General features: G+C 38.8%; 1 protein-coding gene across 1 annotated transcript in view; it reads left to right on the plus strand.

Moving 5' to 3' along the window:
• The window catches only part of ANXA3 (annexin A3), a 53,628-nt gene that overhangs the window by 23,154 nt on the left and 9,527 nt on the right, over positions 1-20,947 (plus strand). The window contains exons 4-11 of the mRNA XM_063108414.1: positions 2,352-2,446; positions 4,138-4,251; positions 7,352-7,442; positions 11,744-11,823; positions 14,699-14,755; positions 15,125-15,218; positions 16,632-16,727; positions 20,727-20,785. Coding sequence (XP_062964484.1) covers positions 2,352-2,446; positions 4,138-4,251; positions 7,352-7,442; positions 11,744-11,823; positions 14,699-14,755; positions 15,125-15,218; positions 16,632-16,727; positions 20,727-20,785 — 686 coding nt within the window. The remainder of the gene's footprint in view (positions 1-2,351; positions 2,447-4,137; positions 4,252-7,351; positions 7,443-11,743; positions 11,824-14,698; positions 14,756-15,124; positions 15,219-16,631; positions 16,728-20,726; positions 20,786-20,947) is intronic.

Raw genomic sequence — 20,947 nt, forward strand, 5'->3', positions numbered from 1 at the left:
GTGGATATTTAATTGTCCTAGAACAATTTATTGAAGAGCTCATTTATTTCACACTGATTTGTAATACCACCTGTTTTATGTTCCTCTATTTTTCTGTTCTCTGTTATGTAACATTTGTCATTTGCCTCTTCCCTGTCCCAAAACTACATTGTCACAATCATTATTTTAATTTTATAATGACATAGTATCTAGTAGAGCAAGGGTTCTTTGCCCTCATCTATGAATTTTAGGATCAGCTTGTCAAGTTCCACGAAATACTATTAGGACTTTATGTCAGTATAATATTATCTTATTTCTGCCTGGTTGGGGTTTTTATTTTTTTCCATTTTTCAATGAAAGTTATTTCTTTGTTTATCTCTTTGATTGCCCTATTTAAACCCAGTGTTGAGTAGACTGTTCCATGAAGTTATTTCAAATTGAATGAATTAATGGTCAATAAATTCTATTGCCTGTCTTTCTTAACATTATGTATCTTCACAGATTTTTGCATTTTGGCTTGCAGGGCACTTTGATATAGGACTTTGTTTGTGAGCACCACTTCTGACATGTTCTGAATCCAGGAGAGTGTCATAATGGCATTTGTATTAGGGAGATGTCAGATCCAGTCTCTGAACCATGACACAGCTTCTTTTAGTTATTGGTCTTCAGCGTGTGCAAAAAATAAGAGATGAGAAACTGCCAGATGCAAACTACACATGACTCTGGATAGGTAGATATGTGTGGAGTCAAGGTGCATAAGGTAGAGAGATGCAGAGAAGGGGTGGAAAATGAGAATACAGACATAAGGCAGGAGCTAACTCATAACTAGCTGGTAATCAAGCTAAGGAATTTAAGCTTTATCCTGAAGGTTACAGAGAGCCATTAAGATTTTAGCCAAGAGAATGACATGATCAGATTGCATTTAAAAAAAAAGATTTACTTAGTAGTATACAGGATGAGTGGTATGGAGGTCAAGTTAGGAGGCTATTTAAGTTATCTGGTAAACTATGATAAGGGCACAGTATCAGAGAGCATGCAGAGAAGAGGACAAATTCAAAAGATGCAGGCGATTGCTACAATGTAGGAAGTAAGGAAAAGCAGGGAGTCTAGGATGATTCCCAGGATTTTTGGTTGGATGACTATATCCATAGTCATGTCATTGATGAGGAAATGTAGAATGAAAGACAAATTAGAGAGGAAATACAATGAATTCAACCTGGGGCATGCTGAGTTTGAGATAGTTGAGCAGTTAGAGGTGTCTAATAGTACACTGACACAGATGGTGTTACAAGTTCAAGTTGGTCATCAGATGCACAGAGCACAAATAGGCTTTAAGCTAATTCTATGTTTACCTAACTATGTAGACGAATACAAGACCGAAGATATAGAAGTGCGGCATCTTTCATTGGGAGGCCAGCAGCTCCACAGATTCTCTTGGCCCTACATTAATGTAGGTTGCGTAACACTGTTGGCACAAGGACAGGTGTAGACAAGGTGTGTGGGGGTCACCTCAACACAGACAAGTAAAGCTTTGAGTTCCAATTGATTTTTTATGCCATTCTAATTATGCATGCCCAAGGCCTGCAGCCAACTCATAGCTTCCACCCCAGGTGTAGCCTTCTAAAGCAAATAAAGCAGACACAAATCCCCACATTTATCTTAATACTATAATTACCAAGAAAATAGTGATCTCAAGGTTATTCTTGGGCAGGCAGCTCCAGCATAAGGGTGTGAAATGCATGAGAGAGGTGTGGACCAGAGACAGAAATATATATTTTGGGGTCTGAGATTTGGGTCCAACTTCTTGCTACACCACTTAGAATCTGTGTGACTTTGTCACATGAGACAAGTTCTCTAAGTACGAGTGTCTTCATCTTTCAGGCAGCTTAATCCCGTCTACTGTGTGGAGCCCCTGTGAATATTAACCATGACAGTGAATAAAAAGGTTCCTAGTACATCGTAGGTTCTCAATAATTGTCAGTTTCTGTTCTCTAGAGGAAAAAGATTTGATGTCAAGTGTGGGGATGACAGGTAACAGGTTATAAAATAGTAGCTGAACCTCATAAGTGTGAAAAAATCTAGTTCAAAAGCAGTAGGTTCTTTGTGCTACTCTGTCTGCTCTGCAGATAGAAGTATTTAGACAATGATTGTTTTCTTCCACCAAAACTGTCCAAATAAAGTTAACTTCCTTTTCCAAAAGCCAGGCAAACAAAGAAATGAAGATTCCCACCTGGTAAGAAGCCTGAAACCAAAAATTAAAATGCCTTACTCTCCACGTTTGTTTCAGGCGACTGATCATTTTTCTTTTGCTCAAGACAGATATTGAGCATCTTTGGGATGATGGTGAGTAAAATAATGTTTTTCTCATTTAGGAACTGACGAGAAAACGCTCATCAGCATTCTGACTGAGAGGTCAAACGCACAGCGGCAGCTGATTGTGAAGGAATATCAAGCAGCATATGGAAAGGTAGCATTTGATTAACATGATAGTCAGTAAAGAAATAATCATTAACGTACCATGGCTGCTCCCACATTATTATGCCCACAAATCTTTTGTTTCAGGCAAGTGTAGCAGAAGGTGCCTTGTGCATTCAGTCAAGAGCTTGGAATCTGAGTTCTGGTTTTGCCTTTAACTAGCAGCATGGCCTTGGGCATGCTATTTGATCTTTCCAGGCCTCAATTTCTTCACCTGTAGAATAAGGGGGGTTGTCTTAGATCAGTGGTTCTAAACCAACAGTGATTTCGCTCCTCATAGGACATTTGGCATGAATGGGGACATTTTCATCATCACAAATGGGATGAGAGGGGAGATGCTTCCAGCATCCAGTGGGTAAGAGGTCAGGGGTGCTACTAATCATGCTACCATGCACAAGACAGCCCCCACAACAAAGAATTATCTGGACCACTATCTGTCAAATCCTGCCTTAGATGATCTTTAATTTCTCTTCCAACTTTAAGATATTTATGTAATTATTGGTTTAATTTATTTAGCAAGTGAAAATTGACTGAGTACCAGAAACTAACTATATAAAAACAAGTAATACTTGGTCTTTGCTAAAGTTTATTTGTTCAACACCTGTTTATTGAGTACCACTTCTCAGCAAAGCAACACATTCTTGTACAGGTCACACAAATGATCCATGGGCCTTTCGATATTTCCAAAATTTGGAGGAAGGATGGAGGCAGAGGGTCACAAGCATTTCTCACAGTGGAATAGAACAAGAGCATGTGAAATAAGATTCAGTTGTAAAGTCTTGGGTTGGGGGCAGATGGTAATGGAATTTAGCATTTAGGTAGGAAAGACACCATGGCAGTTACAACAAAGCTAGTGAGACTTGGCTCCATCCCATTCATTTCAGCAGGAACATGCCCCAGCTGTGCCACCTGGTGGCACGGTAGTGTTGGTCTACACCCACACTGGCATAGCAGACTGTGAGGCTGCCAGCCTCCATTTCAGAGCTGAAAATAATCAGGGGCAAGAAAAAAATATTATTCAGTGACACGCCTTTGAATGTTGAAAATAAAAAACGTGTTACCTGCCTTTAAGCAGGGAAGATCAGCTGTACTTATGTATCATATGAAAGCAGTGCCAAAGGTCAATGTCAATAAGTAATGTTCACCTCATTGCCACACTTAAGTTTTCTCTGCTGTTATTGCTAGGAAACTGCTTCTAATGCCTCCTAGTTCCATGCTGTCACCAGAGGCAAGTGACCAACCACTGTCTTCCCTTCCTTTCTCTCTTTGGGGCTCTTTGGCAGCCACTGAGAAGCAAGGCACCCAGGAATAGAACACCTACCAATGAAACTGGGGGTGAATTTATAAGGGCTCCTTCTCCTCTTCCTCTTTCCTTCCTCCAAAATAAGCATTGAGAGCACTGGGGACCCAGGAATGCATTTTAATATGCAGTTCCTAGCTGTAGCACTCAAGCAACTCTCCCCTTTGGCTTTCCTTCAGAGGGCCTCTATAAAACAGAAGATCTTGGAAGCAATCATAAAATGCAGATTAATATTCATAGAAATATTTTCAACATTTCTGTATTCCCTGTGGATGAGCATGTTTTCATGTGATTTTGATTCATAAGTTCAAAATGATACTAAGAGATTGCTGAAAGAGAAAGGAAAAGTATTTCATGCTTTCCTTGGGAGTTTTTTATTCTAGGAGCTGAAAGATGACTTGAAGGGTGATCTCTCTGGCCACTTTGAACATCTCATGGTGGCTCTTGTGACACCACCAGCATTGTTCGATGCAAAGCAGCTAAAGAAATCCATGAAGGTAAGAGCCCCACACAGCCATTTCTGCCCAGCATTTGACTATGTCATCAGAAATAGTGACTTTCTTCCAGTGCACACTTGAGATGTGGTTGGACTTGGATGCGGTTTTGGTGTGTGCTTTCCAAGTGGTGAAATGACTCTGGAATAAGAAGCAGTTGTGGAACCTTGAACCCAATGTTCCTGGTCTCATATCCTTATCCTTATTTTGTTTGTTTTTTGATGTGAAGCTTCAAATTGTCTATTTTGTCATCATTGAAAGTAAATGGCATTGGCATCAAACCCATTGCTTAGTCCAAAAACCTAGTACTATCCTTGACCTCTTGTTTCCCCTTCCCTTTAAAGCTCCCAAATCTATCAGCAAGTCCATGAGTTGTACCTCAATTGCACACGTGTGCAGTTCTCTCAAAATCCATTGCTACCATTCAAGTCCGACCACCGGCCTCTCCTGACTGGACCATGTCAATAGCCTCCCTTTGCCTCCAGTTTCTACCCACCTTAGATTCATTCTCCACAGAATTGCCAAAATTACTTTTACTGTTATTTTTAAGTTATTTTAAAAATCAGATTATGCTGTTCACCTGCACAAATCTCCAAAGGCTTTGGACACATAAAATCCAAACTTCTTGTCATGACCTTCATCACCCAACAGGGTCTACCTCTCTGACTTTAAAATTTTACCTTTATCTTTCAGGGTTTCCCAGAGAAGCAGAACCAGTAGGCAGGACTTACATGTTAAGAGATTTATTGTGAGGAGTCAGTTACAAGAGTGTGGAGCTGGCGAGGCCCGTCTGCGATCTGCAGGACGGGCTGTCGGGAAAGGCAGGCTGGACGCGTGGGCTGAAGCTGCTGCCGGCAGGCAGAGTTCTTCAAAGAAGCCTCAGCTCTGCTCACAAGGCCTCTCAACTGATTAAACCAGGCCCTCCTAGCTTATCTAATACAATCGCCCTTACTTAAAGTCAGTTGATAATAGATCTAAATTATGTCTACAAAATACCTTCACAGCAACACCTAGACTAGTGTTGGATTGAATGATTGGAGACCGTAGCCTGGCTGAATTTACACATAAAACTGACCCTTATACCCCCTTCTTCCCCATTCAGTGATGTAGCTACACTGGCCTTTTCTCTGCTCCTTACACATTATAAGCTTATTCTTGTTTTAGGGTCTTTATACATGATATTCCTTACATCTGGAATGCTTTTCCTCCAGACATTTTCCGTTAATTCACTCAGTTTTACTTTCTTGATTATGCCTACTGCCATCTAGAATTATCTTTTTTTTTTTTTTTTTTTTTTTTTTTTTTTTTTTTTGTCCATTTGTTTATTATCTTTTTTCGTCTAACTGAAAGGCAAATCTCCATCATAGCGGGACCCTCATTGGTCTTGGTCTTTGTCTTCTGTTCCTAGAGCAAAGCCTGAAATGAAGTAGGTGCTCAACATATTTACTGATAGGAAAGAGGAGAAAGGGAGTCTAGGTCTGAGGCATAAGCCATATTCTGCCTTTCCATCAGGGATAGGAGCTATTTTCTTTTCTGTGGAAGAGGTTTGGGCATCCGAGAAGCAGACGGCAAGGTGGAATGAAATGTTAAAGAGACTTATTGCAGGAAATGCCTGGGAAGGATAAAGAGGAGACAGAGCAGGGTAGGTGGGGTGAACCTTCAGACGGCAAACCAGGCTGACCCCTGTGAAAGGAAGGAGGGATGGAAGCAGGCTCCAATAGGAAGTGTCCCAGTGTACAGTGCAGTGCTTATGGGGAGCCTCTCAGCAAAGATTGGCCTTTGGAGGAGACTTACATTGGACAGAAATGGCCCACCTCCCGTTCCCCTGCTGTGTCCAGGCATTGGCTGGGAGCGGCCTGGAGAGAGCATGACCATGGAGTGAACTCTGTGCAGGTCCAAAGGTGTGGCAGTTGGAGGCTTTAGCCAGCAACATTCTTTGCAGCTTTTGAAGTGAAATCTGAGCAGTGCACCTCTATGGTACACATGAGGAGGGTTCAGCAGGTACACTAGTAAGGATTAGATTCACCAACAAGGATTAAAAAAATTTCTGTTTTACTCAGAAAAAATCCAAAGTAAGCAGTCCAGATCTGGGTGTGGTGTTACCACCCTTATCAGAGACTGGGGCTCCTTCAGTCTTGAGGCTCTGCCATCTTCAGCCCATGGTTTCCACTTCTTGATTAAGGACAGCAGCTCAAGATCGAGCTGTCTTGTCTTCATTCCAGTCAACTGAAAAGGGTAAAGGACAAAGAAGGGCTCCCACCCTCCCTTTAAGGACCCTCCCCAGAACATGCACATGATACTTCTGCATGTATCCCATTGGTCAGAAATCAGGCACATGGGTAAACCTCACTGTAAAAGAAGCTGAGAAATACAACTTTTATTTTTGTAGCTATGAGCCAAGTTAAAAATTGGGGGTTCTATTACTAAGCAGGAAAGACAAAATAGATATTGGGGGCAACTAGGAATCTCTGCCACAGAGGGACAGAATTCAGTCTCTGCTCATTTGCTTCATTAGTTTTATCTGATTAAGTCCTAGTATAAATGGTTTCCCTTGGAGTCACAGTGTGATTCAGTGACCTCAGTATAAATACAGCTGAGAGGTAACGAGTTCCCAAGCCAGCGGGGCTATGACACAGATTACGGAGGATTTGAAAGCCTCCCTGTGTGAAGAGGATGATACGTGCTGACCAACCCACTACAGTGGTGCAAGGATAAAATCATTCAAAGGAATTGTAGAGCTCTTTCTAAACATAGTGGCATGTTCAGATGCCCAGTGGGATTCACCCTATTAGATCACCACTTCTGATCCTGAATGACATAGGCTTTTTTCTCTATACTATTTCTTTCCAGAATTATTCATGTGATTTCTATACTAGAGTAAGGAATCTTCTTTAAAAATTGGACGTCAGTTTACTCCAGTTGATTCATGTTATTTTAATGCTAAAATGTATGGAAAATTAGAAAACTACTTTAGAGCAATGTCAGACCTTATACTGATTTACTCAAAACTGTTCTTTCATCTGTAAAAAACAAGATGGTTACACTGAAAGGTACGAAATTAAGTTTAAGTGTTCTAAAAATTAGATTTCCTTTCCCTTTTTAGGGCACTGGAACAAATGAAGATGCCTTGATTGAAATCTTAACCACCAGAACAAGCAGGCAAATGAAGGAGATCTCTCAAGCCTATTACACAGGTAACTTATTTTCTGCTTACCTTTACCTCTGTTCACACGTTGTGAGTCAATTTTGTTTTTCCTGAATCCCACTGATCTCTTCTTCACAAGGCATTTTGAAAAGGCAGGAGTTATAGAAAGGAGGATACATTCAAAAATGGGCTAAAGATTTTAGATTTTCAGAGAAAATTAGCGTATGATCTGAGCTAGAAACTGCCACAGAACAATGGTATTAACATTTTGCATTTATAATATTACAGTTAGAGTGGATTTTGCTCTCAGCAATCACTGCTTAATGGAATCAACGATTTTTATTATTGTAAGAGATTCAGATCATTATATGGTATTATTATATGTTAAAAACCACTCAGATTAGACTCATAATTTCTGGTGGGGGAAATTAGATGAGCCATTTAGAGGATATGCTGAGCACGTGGATTCAATATAACTAGCTAAAGTCCTAACAGTCCGTTAGCTGCGTAAAAATTAGAAAGTCCCTACACTGCAATTCTGACTGTAACTACCCAGGGTTAGTGTGACTTCACAAGTAAGGTCACAGTCCCCACAAGACTTCCCTCACTTAAGACACTAGCCCACAAGCTCAGGTGTTCCCAGGCCACACACATTTCTAACCAACTGGCTACAAATTTAGGGTTCTCACTACCCTGTCAAGTATGATTCACAGAACTCAAGAAAGTGCTATACTTACATTACAGTTTTATTGTGAAGGATACAAGTCAAGACCAGCCAAATGAAGAGATGCATAGGGAGAGGCCTGGGGGTAGGGGGGTGGGCCCAGGGTGAAGCTTCCTCCCTCCCAGCACATTGATTACCAATCAGCAAGCTCACTCAATCATTGGTACCTATAGTTTTTATTGGAGTTTTACTACATAGGAATGATCGATTGAATCACTGCCCATGTTATTGAACTCAGTCTCCAGCCTTTCTCCTCCCCAGAGGTCAGACTGATATCACATGGCTCAAAGCCTCAATCCTCTAATCACATGGTTGGTCTTTCTGATGTGATCTGAGTTGTCTTGTTAGCATTACCTCATGTGTGGTCTAAGGGGCCCAACATGAAAAACAAAGACACTCCAATTACTTGAGAAATTACAAGAATTTAGAGGTTACCTCCCAGGGACAAAGACCAGCCCAATTCTTTATAGTACAACAGCCCCCTATAAGCCTCTCCATGTAACTTAAGGGAGCCATGGTTTCTATGTTTGTGTATTGAGCAGTCAATTGTGTATCATGGAGCTTTTGCAGTGGGAGAGGACCAAAGAAGGGGTATACTGGCCCCCAGATGGAGGTTACTTTGGGAAATTCTTTTCTTTTTTTAAATTTTATTTTATTTTATCAATATACAATGTGGTTGATTATTGTGGCCCATTACCAAAAGTATCTTTTGTTCCTTTCTTTCTGATTTACTGTTTGTCTTCTGTATTTGTTGGTTTCTTGGGGTAGTAGATAAACTTTTTTTTCTCTTCATTGTTGCCATTTTTATTTTACTAGTGGGTTTTGTTTTTTCTTGAGTATTTATGGCAGTGGTGGTTGTTTTTCAGGTACCAAACCCAGTACTCCCTTGAGAATTTCTTGTAAACCTGGCCATGTGGTAGTGAACTCCTGCAGTTTTTGTTTGTCTAAGAAATATACTATTTGTCCTTCATTTCAGAAGAATAGCCTTGCTGGGTAGAGTATTCTTGGCTGGCAATTTTTGTCCTTTAGTATTTTGAATATATCATCCCGTTCCTTTCTGACTTTTAGGGTTTGTAATGATGTTAGTCTGATGTTAGTCCGATTGGGGCTCTGTTATAGGTGATTTGACGCTTCTCTCTTGCAGCTTTTAAGATTCTCTCTTTGTCTTTGAGTTTTGCCAATTAGACTATCATATGTCTTGGAGAAGACCTTTTTGGGTTGAATACGTTTGGGGATTGTTGAGCTTCCTTAATCTGAAGATCTGTGTCTTTTCCTATACCTGGGAAGTTTTCTGCCACCATTTTGTTGAATATGTTTTCAATGCAATCTCCTTTTTCCTCCCCTTCTGGAATACCCATGACTCGGATATTTGAGTGCTTAAGGTTTTCTGATATTTCCCTTAGATTTTCATCAGTGTTTTTAATTCTTTTTTCATTTCTTGCTTTTTTTTTTTTTTTTTTTTTTTGTCTGCCTGTGTTATTTCAAACAGCCCGTCTTCGAGGTCATAAGTTCTCTCTTCTGCTTCTGCAAACCTGCTGGTTAAACTCTCTGTTGCATTTTTTATTTGATTGATTGAATTCTTCAGCTCAGCAAGCTCTGCTACATTCTTTTTCAGGGCATTGATTTCCTTGCACATTTCTTCTTTCAGGTCCTGTATACTTTTCCTCATTTCATTGTGTTGTCTAGCTGAGTTTTTCTTGTATCTCATTTAGTTTCCTTAGAATTATCACTCGAAATTCCTTGTCATACATTTCAAGGGCTTCTTGTTCTATAGGATCTAGAGCTTGAGAGTTATTACCTTTTGGTGGTGTACTTTCTCGACTTTTCATATTTCTGGTATCTTTCCTTTGATGTTAAGTCATTGTGGTGAGGGATTTCATGGTCCACTGCTTCAACACTATTGTCTGGCGAGGATCCTGCCAGGACTGCCAGTTTGGCACAGCTGCCTCAATGCCTGTGAGTGGAAGGTTCAGGCCTCTCTGGTTGGTGCCCACTCGCCTGGGCTGGGGATGGGGTCCAGCAGTGATGAGGCCTACCTGCTTGGTCACGCTAGCACCTCAGGGTGCGTGGTCACCTCAGGTCTTGGGCCTCTCTGGTCAGCACCCACTCACCTGGGCTGGGCAGGAAATTCTTATTAGTCTTATTTAATGCAAAATATCTGGGGTAAAGGGAGGCCTTGGGAGGCTGCATGAGATGACTATAAACTCTCATCTAGATGATTCTTGAATTACAAAATACTTCTAAATGGGAGCTTCATTCTTTGACTTGATATTCTTAAATTTAAAAAAAAACTTTCTTATTAGATTGAAGGATAGATGTAACAATATCACAATTATTCAGTATAATGATGCCTACCAAATATTATATTATATAATATAATACTATATTATAATTTAGATAAATAACATATTTATAGTGGGTTTTGCTTATATGAATTCCTTTGAAAAATTATAGATTTCATAAAAAGAGACTCACTAAAATCATGCTGGAGAAGTTTCCATCTCACCACAGGTCTTGCTATTAGAGAATCTCATATCAATTTCTATAATTATCTTATATTGATTTAAAAGGATGAGCATTTATATGGCTGATTTATAGAGCTCTTGAGAATGATGCAGGCAGAGTTCAAATCACCAGCAGGTGTCACCTGCACCCAGGAATATGTGGCTTCAAGAGAGTCACTTCCCCATGGATGCAGCAGAACAGAGATTTAAAATCAATGGGCACTGCACATCACAGGTTGTGCAAAAGGGGCTTAACTAGTCCATACTGAAATATGTGAACTCAGTTGGCATTTGTTAAGGGAAAATAGTATGTTTTGGAATAGCTTTCTTACTTTTGAGGGATATTAAATGATACCATCTAGTTGTATTCATTGAGATTAGGGTTAGGTGCAATAAAACAGAAAAACAACAGTGGCTTAAATAAAATAGAAGTTTATTTCTATCATATGTAGAAGAAGTTTGGAGATGGGCAATTCTAGTGCTGGTACGCTAGCTCTTCAAAACTTTCAGGAACTCAGGCCCCTTCCTCATTACTTTTATGCCGTTGCTATGATGCGGTTGTTATCTTTATAATACAAGATGGCTGCCCAAGCTCCAGGCATCAATCCACATACAAGGTGTGTGATGGAGAAAGGACCAAAGTGGGCATGGCCCATCCCTTTAAGGAGATTTCCCACAAAGTTACATATGTCTGTCTACATTTTGCTATGAAGAACTTAGTCATAGAGCTGTATCTAGTTACGAGGAAAGCTGAGAATGAAGTTTTTAAGCCTTGTGCATTATGTCTTACTAACAGTCTGGGTTCTGTTACTATGAAAGAAGGAGGTAATGGGAATTGGAAGGCAAGCTAGCAACTCACCCACCCTCATTTTCCCTCTGTGCATTCCTAAGTGCCATTAACAGATAAAATGAATCATGATTTGATCTAGAATGGCAGTTCTTTCTGTTCTTTTGCATTTACCACAACACACAGTACAGTAATAGTTCCAAGAAGAATGTATCCATCTCACAACAGAAGAGTACCAGGAAGTTATATACAATGTTGGCATTTAAACTTTTCTCTGTTTTGTAATAGTATTCTTCAGTTTGTCAAGTCTTAATGTCATTTTTATTTGGTTTCAGTATATAAGAAGAGTCTTGGAGATGACATTAGTTCTGAAACATCTGGTGACTTCCGGAAAGCTCTGTTGACTTTGGCAGATGTAAGGTTTTATTTTTTATTTTTTACTCTCCAGTAAGCTGCATACTCAGTAATAATTTTTAGGAAGTTTAAAAATAACCAAACTAAGACAATGAGATTGCAGTGTTCCTTATGAAATGATTTGTTCATTTCATATTTGCATTGCCACCGGAGCAGTATAATGTTTAACCAAGATCATAAAAGCATACAAAATGATGTAACAACAAAAAAAATCTTCTTTGGGTCAGTATATGATTAAAAGTGCTGTGATCAGTTTTCATAATACATTGGAAAATGTTCTGATAAATCATCTGATGTAAAATAATTATTCACTTCCATTATGTGTCTCTATTTTTAAGAATATGTGTATTTCCTTCTGGATTCTAAAGAATATGTATTTCTTTTGTTAGCTTTTACCTTAAGTAGGAAGCATGATACAGAAGAATTATTTTCAGAGATGGGTATTAAATTCAGAAACGGGTATCAGACTCAGAAATTTTTTTTTAAAAAGACTTGCTGCAACTTCATCCTTGCAATTTTGGAAGAGCTGCTAAACCATGACTCACCGTGTGACCAAATGTAGCCATACCTTGCTTTCTCTTTTTAGAAGGCTCATGATTTCGTTAGTAAAGGTGGTAAGTTCAAGGATGAGATGTATTCACAGATGTGTATAAGAGAGGAAGTGATTTAAACCATCTCTCACCAACTTCTTTCAGGTGATTTACACAGCTTCTAATGTATGAGAAAATCCCATTAATGGTCTCAGCCTGACGTTAAAATAGCATTTCAACCTCACTCATTTAACAAAAGATAATGCCTCCCTTGTACTTGTCAAAGTGAGGCATTACGCCACAAAAAAACAATGTATTCTAATCATGGTTTCAGTTGTTTTAAATAGCGAAAACCTTACGGAGGACGACCCCACAAACCCAAATCATGAAGCGCTGCTGCAAATATATGCTCTCAGAGGAATATATTCATAAGTGCACATCATTTGTGTGTGGATGTGAGCATACACTCCCACAGGGCAGGGTTTTAGAATCAAAGAGAGCTAGAATCCCATGCTGTCTACTATCTGCTTATATTTGGACAAGTTAAATTAAGCCTTAATGTATTAGTGTTCACATCTGTAAAATTAAAATAGTAATAGTACCAATCTCTTAGGGTGTTGTGAAGATTGAGAGAATGTGACGTACTTTGCACATAGAAAGTGATCAATACATGGTGCTGATGGCTTTTTATTAAGACCAACAATAATCAGCATTTTTATTATTGGAGCAGAGTGCACAGTGAGAGAGAACAAGAAGGCAAACTAACAGCAGCAGAGTGTCAGCAGCACAGAAATCAGGCAGGCATACAAGGACCTAATGGTTGAAAATAGGAACAAATCCATTTAAAAAATATTATAGCCAAGTGTTCATTAACCTGTAATCTTCAAAATAATTCAGGCAATCCTGTTTTCCCTTTCTATCTCCCATCTTTCCATAATGTGCTTAAGTATTTGTGCATGACCACACACAAACACTTAACCACAGAGCCTTCAACATTAGAGTAGGTAGGGGACTTTTGAGGTTTTTCGGGGTTTTTTTTAATAGACTTTATTTTTTAGGGCAGTCTTAGATTTATAGAAAAATTGAGCAGAAGGTACTGAGAGCTCTCATATGGTCATCTTCCGCCTTCAGTTTCACCTATTATTAACATCTTGTATTAGTGTGGTATATTTGTTATAGTTGATGAATGCATACTTATACATTATTATTAATTCAAGTCTATAGTTTGCATTAGGGTTCACTCTCTTATGTCATTCAGTTCAATGGGTTTTGACAAATGTATAGTGTCATATATCTACCATTACAATATCATACAGAATAATTTCACTGCTCTAAAAACCCTCTGTGCTCCACCTAGTCGTCCCTTCTCTCCCTCTAAACCCTGGCAATCACTGATCTTTTTACTGTCTCTATAGTTTTACCTTTTCTAGAATGTCACATAGTTGAAATCATATAGAGTTTGCAGCCTTTCGAGACTGGCATCTTTCATGTAGGTATATGCCTTTGTATCCTTCATGTCTTTTCATGGATGGATAGCTCACTTCTTTTTTAGCACTGAATATATTCCATTGTGTGGAATATTTGTTGTGCCTGTTGAAGGGCACTTTGATTGCTTCCAAATTTCGGCAGTCATGAATAAAACTTCAATAAACATTTGTGTGCAAGTTTTTGTGCATACATAAGTTTTCAACTTTTTGGGTAAAAACTAAGGAGCACAATTGCTGGATATGGTAAGAATATATTTAGAAACTGCCAAACTATCTTCCAAAGTGGCTGTATCATTTTGCATTCCCACCAGCAATATCCTCACCAGCACTTGCTATTGTCAGTGTTTTGGATTTTGGACATTCTAATAAGTACATAGTAGTACCTCATTTTTGCTTTAATTTGTGATTCTCTACTGACAGATGATGTTGAACATCTTTTCTTGTGCTTTCTTGCCATCAGTATATTGTCTTTGGTGAGCTGTCTGTTCACGTCTTTTGCCCATTTTTTGATTGGGTTGTTTGTTATCTTCTTATTGAGTTTTAAGAGTTCTTTGTATATTTTGGATACAAGTCCTTTATCAGATATGTTTTGTAGATATTTTCTCCCAGTCCGTAGCTTGTCTTTTCACCTTCTTAAGCCGTTTGAGTTTTCAGAGGAGGGAACTGAGGCCTCCAAATTGTGTGATTTGCTACAAATTTCACGATGAGTCAATGGCAGAGCCAGAGCTGGAGCCCAGAGTGTACCCCATTCCTCTGTGCTATATGGTCTCCACCGCAGAAAGTCCACTAAGATGTCCTGCTGAGTGTTAGAATCTTCTGTCTTTAAAGGATTGCCCTTGTTTTCATCATCCTTATCTAGGGCAGAAGAGATGAAAGTCTGAAAGTGGATGAGCATCTGGCCAAAAAGGACGCCCAGGTCAGTAACTGAGCAAAGAAAAATCTCCTTTAACTATTCTCCCCCTTAACTGCCTTTGCATTTCTATGAAAAGGGGGAAAGATGGCACCTACAAGGGCTGCTCTCTCCTTTCCTGTCTGGAGGAGAATCCTGAAGACTTGGAAGCGGCCAGCCCCAGCTTTCTGCCTTCCGCAGTGGTGGTTATCATTCCCCCTGGCTCTTGCCCCACTGCGTTTCAGATGCCCAGTCTGCTGAAAGTGAGAGACTTAGGTAATAGATTACCTCACTGACCTCTAAAACAAAGCTGCCACTTTTCTCATTCCACTGCCTCAAAATGAGAGAAAGATTGTGTGTGTAATAACAGCTAAGTCTTCCTCCCCTTGTCCATAGATTCTCTACAATGCTGGTGAGAACAGGTGGGGCACGGACGAAGATAAATTCACTGAGATCCTGTGCTTAAGGAGCTTCCCTCAACTGAAGCTAAGTACGGACTCACATTACAACCCTTTTTGTTTTATGGTGTTTTTGCAAATGTTTTGAGGTTTAATATATAGAGTTCTAGAAAATGAAGTTAAAAATCACAAAGTCTGTATCAATTTATATGTATAAACATTTCAGGAAACAAAAGAGGACGCTGCATTCTAACTCAAGGCAGTAGTGATGCTGCTCTTTCATTTTTCCCTGAAGACTGAGTAGATCACCTACTGGGCAACAGGGAATGGGTGGGGAGGGAGAAGGCAGGGAGAGGAAAAGGGGCAGCCCCTCTGGGGAGGGAGCAGAAAGGGGGTTTCCTGTGGCATGGAGGAGCCTGACTGCACTGCTTCCACCCCACCTCTGCCTGGTTAGCCACTTTCCAGAAAAGCCAGGCATTGAGTTGAGTCTGTGGACGTGTAGAGACTGATTGACATTCGGCTCTTTCTGATATGAAGATAAATGGGGGAGTGGGTAGGACCGGCTGCTTTAGTCAGACCAACTGTTACATGGACCTGCTGAGCACCCACCCTCTCACTCATGCATCTCCTTGAGCCCTTCTGGAAGCAACAGCACCCCAAAGCCAGGAACTCCATTTTCCGTGAACACCTTCTGATTGTGGCTTCCAGGTGATAGTTGAGAGAACAACCATACTGTGTGACTAAGCTTGTGCTGAGTTAATGGAAAAATGGGGAAACATAAGGATTTGACTGTGACGTTCAAATTCTGAAATTGTCCTTTCTTAATTTTGGCATTAAAATCACATTTATTGCATAACAATAATAGTATATTATAGTTGCTTTAGTAAAGTCTTTAAAACATAAAAGTCAAACAACCTTAGATCTCTCCCCAAAATTTCTTTCTTAAAAATTTACTTGGCTTATAAAATATGCCTGTATACTTGGTGACATATGTACAGGTTTTGCTTGAGGCAAATACTGATCAAGAAATTCAAATGCCTTCTGGAGGATATAAAGTAGGCCATGCTGCCTTAGAGAATGATTTATTCAGCACAGAGAAATCTTCATAATTAAGATTTCTTTAGCAGATAAAACATATTTGATTAATGACCACGGAATTGTTTCCCAGGTGCTGCTATAAATTTAAAAATAGCCTCCCTTACTAGATAAATTATTTATCATTTAACATTTCAGGCTATTTTAAATGGTTATAGCCTGAGAGGAGGGGAGAGAGAGAGAAATCATGGAAGAAAATGGCCTAGGGAGTTCGGGTTTTATTGTAGACGATTTTCTTAAAACAAACAAAATAAAGCAAAACATAAAAACTTCCATGCTCAAATCTTGATAGTTTAAAGAAGGAGTTTTTGAATTTGCTACTTAATTTGTTGCATTTCAGAAGACAGGAATATATATTCAGGTGTAGTCATCTGGGATGCTTTAAATATTTTTGTGGTACTACTTTTTAGCATTTGATGAGTACAGGAATTTCAGCCAGAAGGACATTGAGGACAGCATAAAAGGAGAATTATCTGGGCATTTTGAAGATTTACTGCTGGCCATAGGTAAGCCCTTGAGTACTAATGAACTGAGTTCTTTGCACTTGTTTTAACTCAATGTCAAGATAAGGTCCTTTCGTGTAAGAATCCTGACTGATCCATCTTTATGCTCCCACAGCCTCAGCACAGTTCACAGTACACACAATATGCTCAACAAATATTGTTAAATAGATGCATGAAGAAGTTATTTTTTTTTTAGGTATTACTTTGCCTTTTAAATTTGCATTTGGCTTGTCACCATGTTTAGATTGTAGACTTCTTGAGAGCTGAAATATTACATTTCCACTGGCTTTTTTATTGAGCCTGTTGAAAACTGAGACCTAAGCCAATCTGGTAATTCACCATATTTGGTTATTTCTAAAAGGTATCAGTGGCCTCCCAAAGTTGAGCCGAGTTTAGAGCTATAAGCCTCCTCCACCTTGGTCAAGTGAGCAGGGGGTAGGTATATCAAAAAGAAAGTAAGTTTCCGGCTGAATCCATTCCCATATAGACACATGCATTAACAAGCAGTCAAAAAACACAGTTATACAAGCTGATCTGTATTCTCAATGAGATCTCAGCAGTCTGCCCTAGGCACTAGGAGACCATCTTGCAAGAAAGGTGCATTCAAAGGGATGAGACACTATCAGAGACAGGATTCTCAACCCTTCTAGTCAAGAGTCAGGCAACAAAATCTGTTAAGTGACTGTACACACACAGGATTGTTCAGAATTCTAAGCCACTCCAATCTAGGGTGGCCATTGGAATTAATACAGGCTTCTTTACCATTAATGCCAGGGTAGGAATACCTGTACTCCATACATCTTGACATTGCACCAATGAAAAGTCATTTCTAACATCCATTATGATAACTAATAGCACCTCTGGTGAGATAAAGATACTGATGCTTAAGAGTAACCTCTGAAGTGGAGCTTCTGATTCATCATTCAAATGTTAATGAATTAGGGTACCTCAGATTTCATTTTTAAATAAACACTTACCTGGCACTTACCATGTGCTCAGCACTGTGCTAACCTCTTTACAAATATAAACTCATTTAAACCTTATAACAATCTTATGAGTTAGGCATTGTTATTATCCCATTGGTGGAGATGGTAAACCTGAGGCCCAAAGAGTTAAGTTACTTCCCTGGGTTTCCTAGGGAGTATGTGGTAGAGCTGAGATTCTGCCTCAGACAGTTGGCCCCCGTAGTCTGTGATGTTAACTAACTACTCTGATGCACTGCATTGTAGACATACACTGAAATATAGTCTATGCTAAAGTATTTTAAAGTAAATTATGGAAAATAATACCAGGAGCAAGGCACCCTTTAAATTCCAGGCCCCATTCTAAAATAGGGCTCTTTATCCAAATTGCTGGCTCAAAAAAAAAAAAAAAGAAAAAGAATACTGTTGATTCTGATTCAGTTGCTAAAAGATAGGCCAAGAAAAGAGAAATGCTTCTTTTTCAATTTAAAAAAAAAAAATGGAGCTGAGATCTGTCTCTATAATTAGTTCTGAGAATGTTCCAGTGGCAACAATAAAGCCAGTGAATTTTTTCCCATTGCATATTGTCAATCTTTACATTAATTTGCTGCTTTTTACTTTCTCTGCTCTTGCTGCTGTAATATTTGCAGAACTTCATTGAGATGTACAAACTTTCAGTCATTGACCAAAGTAGCATTCTTGGAAATATACATTGAATTGTGATTGTGCATTAAATTTTGGGCTATAATTCACTTTTTAGAATTTTTCTAATTTTTATTTTAACATTTACTTGTACATATTTGTGGGGTATAGTGTCTTTCAATACATGCATGTACTGCACCATCATTCATTTTGTACATTGTTTTATCAAGTAAAAAAGGACTTTATAATTCAACTAATTTAAAGGTCAAAATATGTCACACTCTTTTTTTCTATTTCAGTCTCTACCATTGAAATAGAACAGTTTTTTTAAAGCATCTTCATTGAGATATAACTCACATACTATCAAATTCACCCATTCGAAGTGTGCAATTCAGTGTTTTTAATATATTCAGAGTTTTGCAGCCATCACCGCAAGTGATGTTTATGACATCACTTTCATCAGCCCCCAAAGAAACCCTGTACCCACATTGGCAGTCATTCCCCCATACTTCCTCACCCCCAACCCCTGGCAACCATTAATTTACTTTCTGTCTCCATAGATTTGCCTACTCTGGGTATTTCATATACAAGAAATCTAATACAATATGTCAACACATAGTTTTTAACATGAAAAACTATCTGAGCTGTGTCATCTTAGAATTGCATAATAGGAACATACTAGTTGTCATATAAAAACAAATTCCGACTTAGATAAAGAGAGTCTTTATTCAAAAAGACTACTGCAATAGGGAGAACACTTTGATGTCAGAAATGCTCAAGAGTCTCAGAGTTGAAAAGTATTTCCTTCTACAGGGAGGGGTAAGCAGACCTTAGCAGAAACTTCTAAGGAGAAGTTGAACAAACAGGGGGCATGATCATCAGGGTTTGACATGAAATGTGTCTCACTGTGGTTTCTCAGGATAGTTGATAAGGGGGCATGATAAAATGTCCTACACTTGAGTGTTTGCTCAGGCTTGGGAGCAAGCCAGAGCTCAGGGACTGTGGGGAAGACAGAGACCCAACTAAAGTTTGGTCAAGACAACACAAGGGGTCTGAAATGGGTGATAGTGAATTCTTGGTTACAGTAATTAACTCTGATGGATTTCCTGAGTTGCAGGGATTTCTCCAAGTTTCCCTACCTGTGGTGCTGTGTGCTAAAGCGAGCTTCCTTACCACTAAAACATACTGCCAGCTCCCCAAATTTTCAGACATGAAGAACAAACCTGGTAGTTAAGAACATAAAGCAGATAGAAAGCTAAAGGGGGAGAAAGGATTATGACAAGGAAGGATTCTATAAGTCTAGTTGGGGGGTGTGTGATTGTCAATCTTAATAAGGTAAAAGTGAGCATAATGATTTTTGATCAAAATATTAAGATTTGCCTAATGTGAGTTTGAGAAAATTTAGGCTGTACCAATTTGAATGGTTGGTTTTTTGTCAGCCAACTTCATATCTAACAGTTTAAATGGTTTGTCCCAGATTCCATGTTTGGGTTTTCTAATACATTTCTCCTTCTATTTCCCTTAAATTGCTTATGCAAACCAAAAGTCTTTTAGCTTTCCTTAAGAGAGGCTGTAAGCCACTATGAGAAAGTCACTTATTCTTGTTCTGAGATCCAAAATTCATTATAAAATCCACTCACTTTTAGTCGAATTTCTACCTGCAGATCAGAATTAAGATTATAAAAATAATTGTGATGCAGTAAATAGGTTTGTTCCCTGCAGACTTTTCTATTCCTGACAATTTTCACTTTACTTAAAGAATAATTAATTTACTCACTTTTTTCTATTTTATTTCTGCTTTTCCTGTTATATCAAAATAAAGAATCGAAAGATGGTGGTATTTTTTAGATCACTGAATTTAAACTATAGGCACTAATTCTAATGTAGTTACTTTAACCAGTCTATAGCCTCTAACCCAATCTTTAAAAGAAAGTCTTTCCATTGGAAAAATTGGTTTTAAATAGATCTCCTGCGCCCCTTCTTACATAATGAGTTACTTTGAGCAACACCTCTGCAATCATTAGGCCCAAATTATTCATCAGTAGCCAAAGATGTTACAACTGAGTGATGGTACACCCTAGGGAGTTATCAGTATAAGCATGGGTGTTCGGTGTGTCTGGGAGCTAGAGGTGAGTCAGACACTGTGGGAGTTTCTTTGGCAGGTAATTTTATTTTCCCCGTGGCTAAAATAATTACCATGCTAAAGTTCCGTGCAAATATGACATTATAAGGCTTTGGAATTCAGGTTAGGCAACCTTTCATTTAAATAAAGGCCTGTAGTGAGGAGGGGGTAATGTGCTATGACAGTCCAAAAAGTCTTTTTTAAAAAAACATACTACTATAGATTAACCCAATTTCTACTAAATGAAGCTGAACATGACTTTGTTTTTTGTAACAGTTCATTGCACGAGGAACACGCCTGCCTTTTTAGCTAAAAGACTGCATCAGGCTTTGAAGGTTGGTTTGAAAATTTCATGTGCCTTCTTAAAATCCCTCAAGGAGTATGTATAAATATTGCTTAATATTGATGGATGTCATATTTCTTTTGCACTTTAATGAGTTCTCTTTTGTAGCTAATTTGTGTACTAATTTGTCTCATAGGTAAATAGTGAGTATTCT

This window comes from Cynocephalus volans, chromosome 9, assembly GCF_027409185.1.
Source record: "Cynocephalus volans isolate mCynVol1 chromosome 9, mCynVol1.pri, whole genome shotgun sequence".
NCBI lineage: Eukaryota > Metazoa > Chordata > Mammalia > Dermoptera > Cynocephalidae > Cynocephalus > Cynocephalus volans.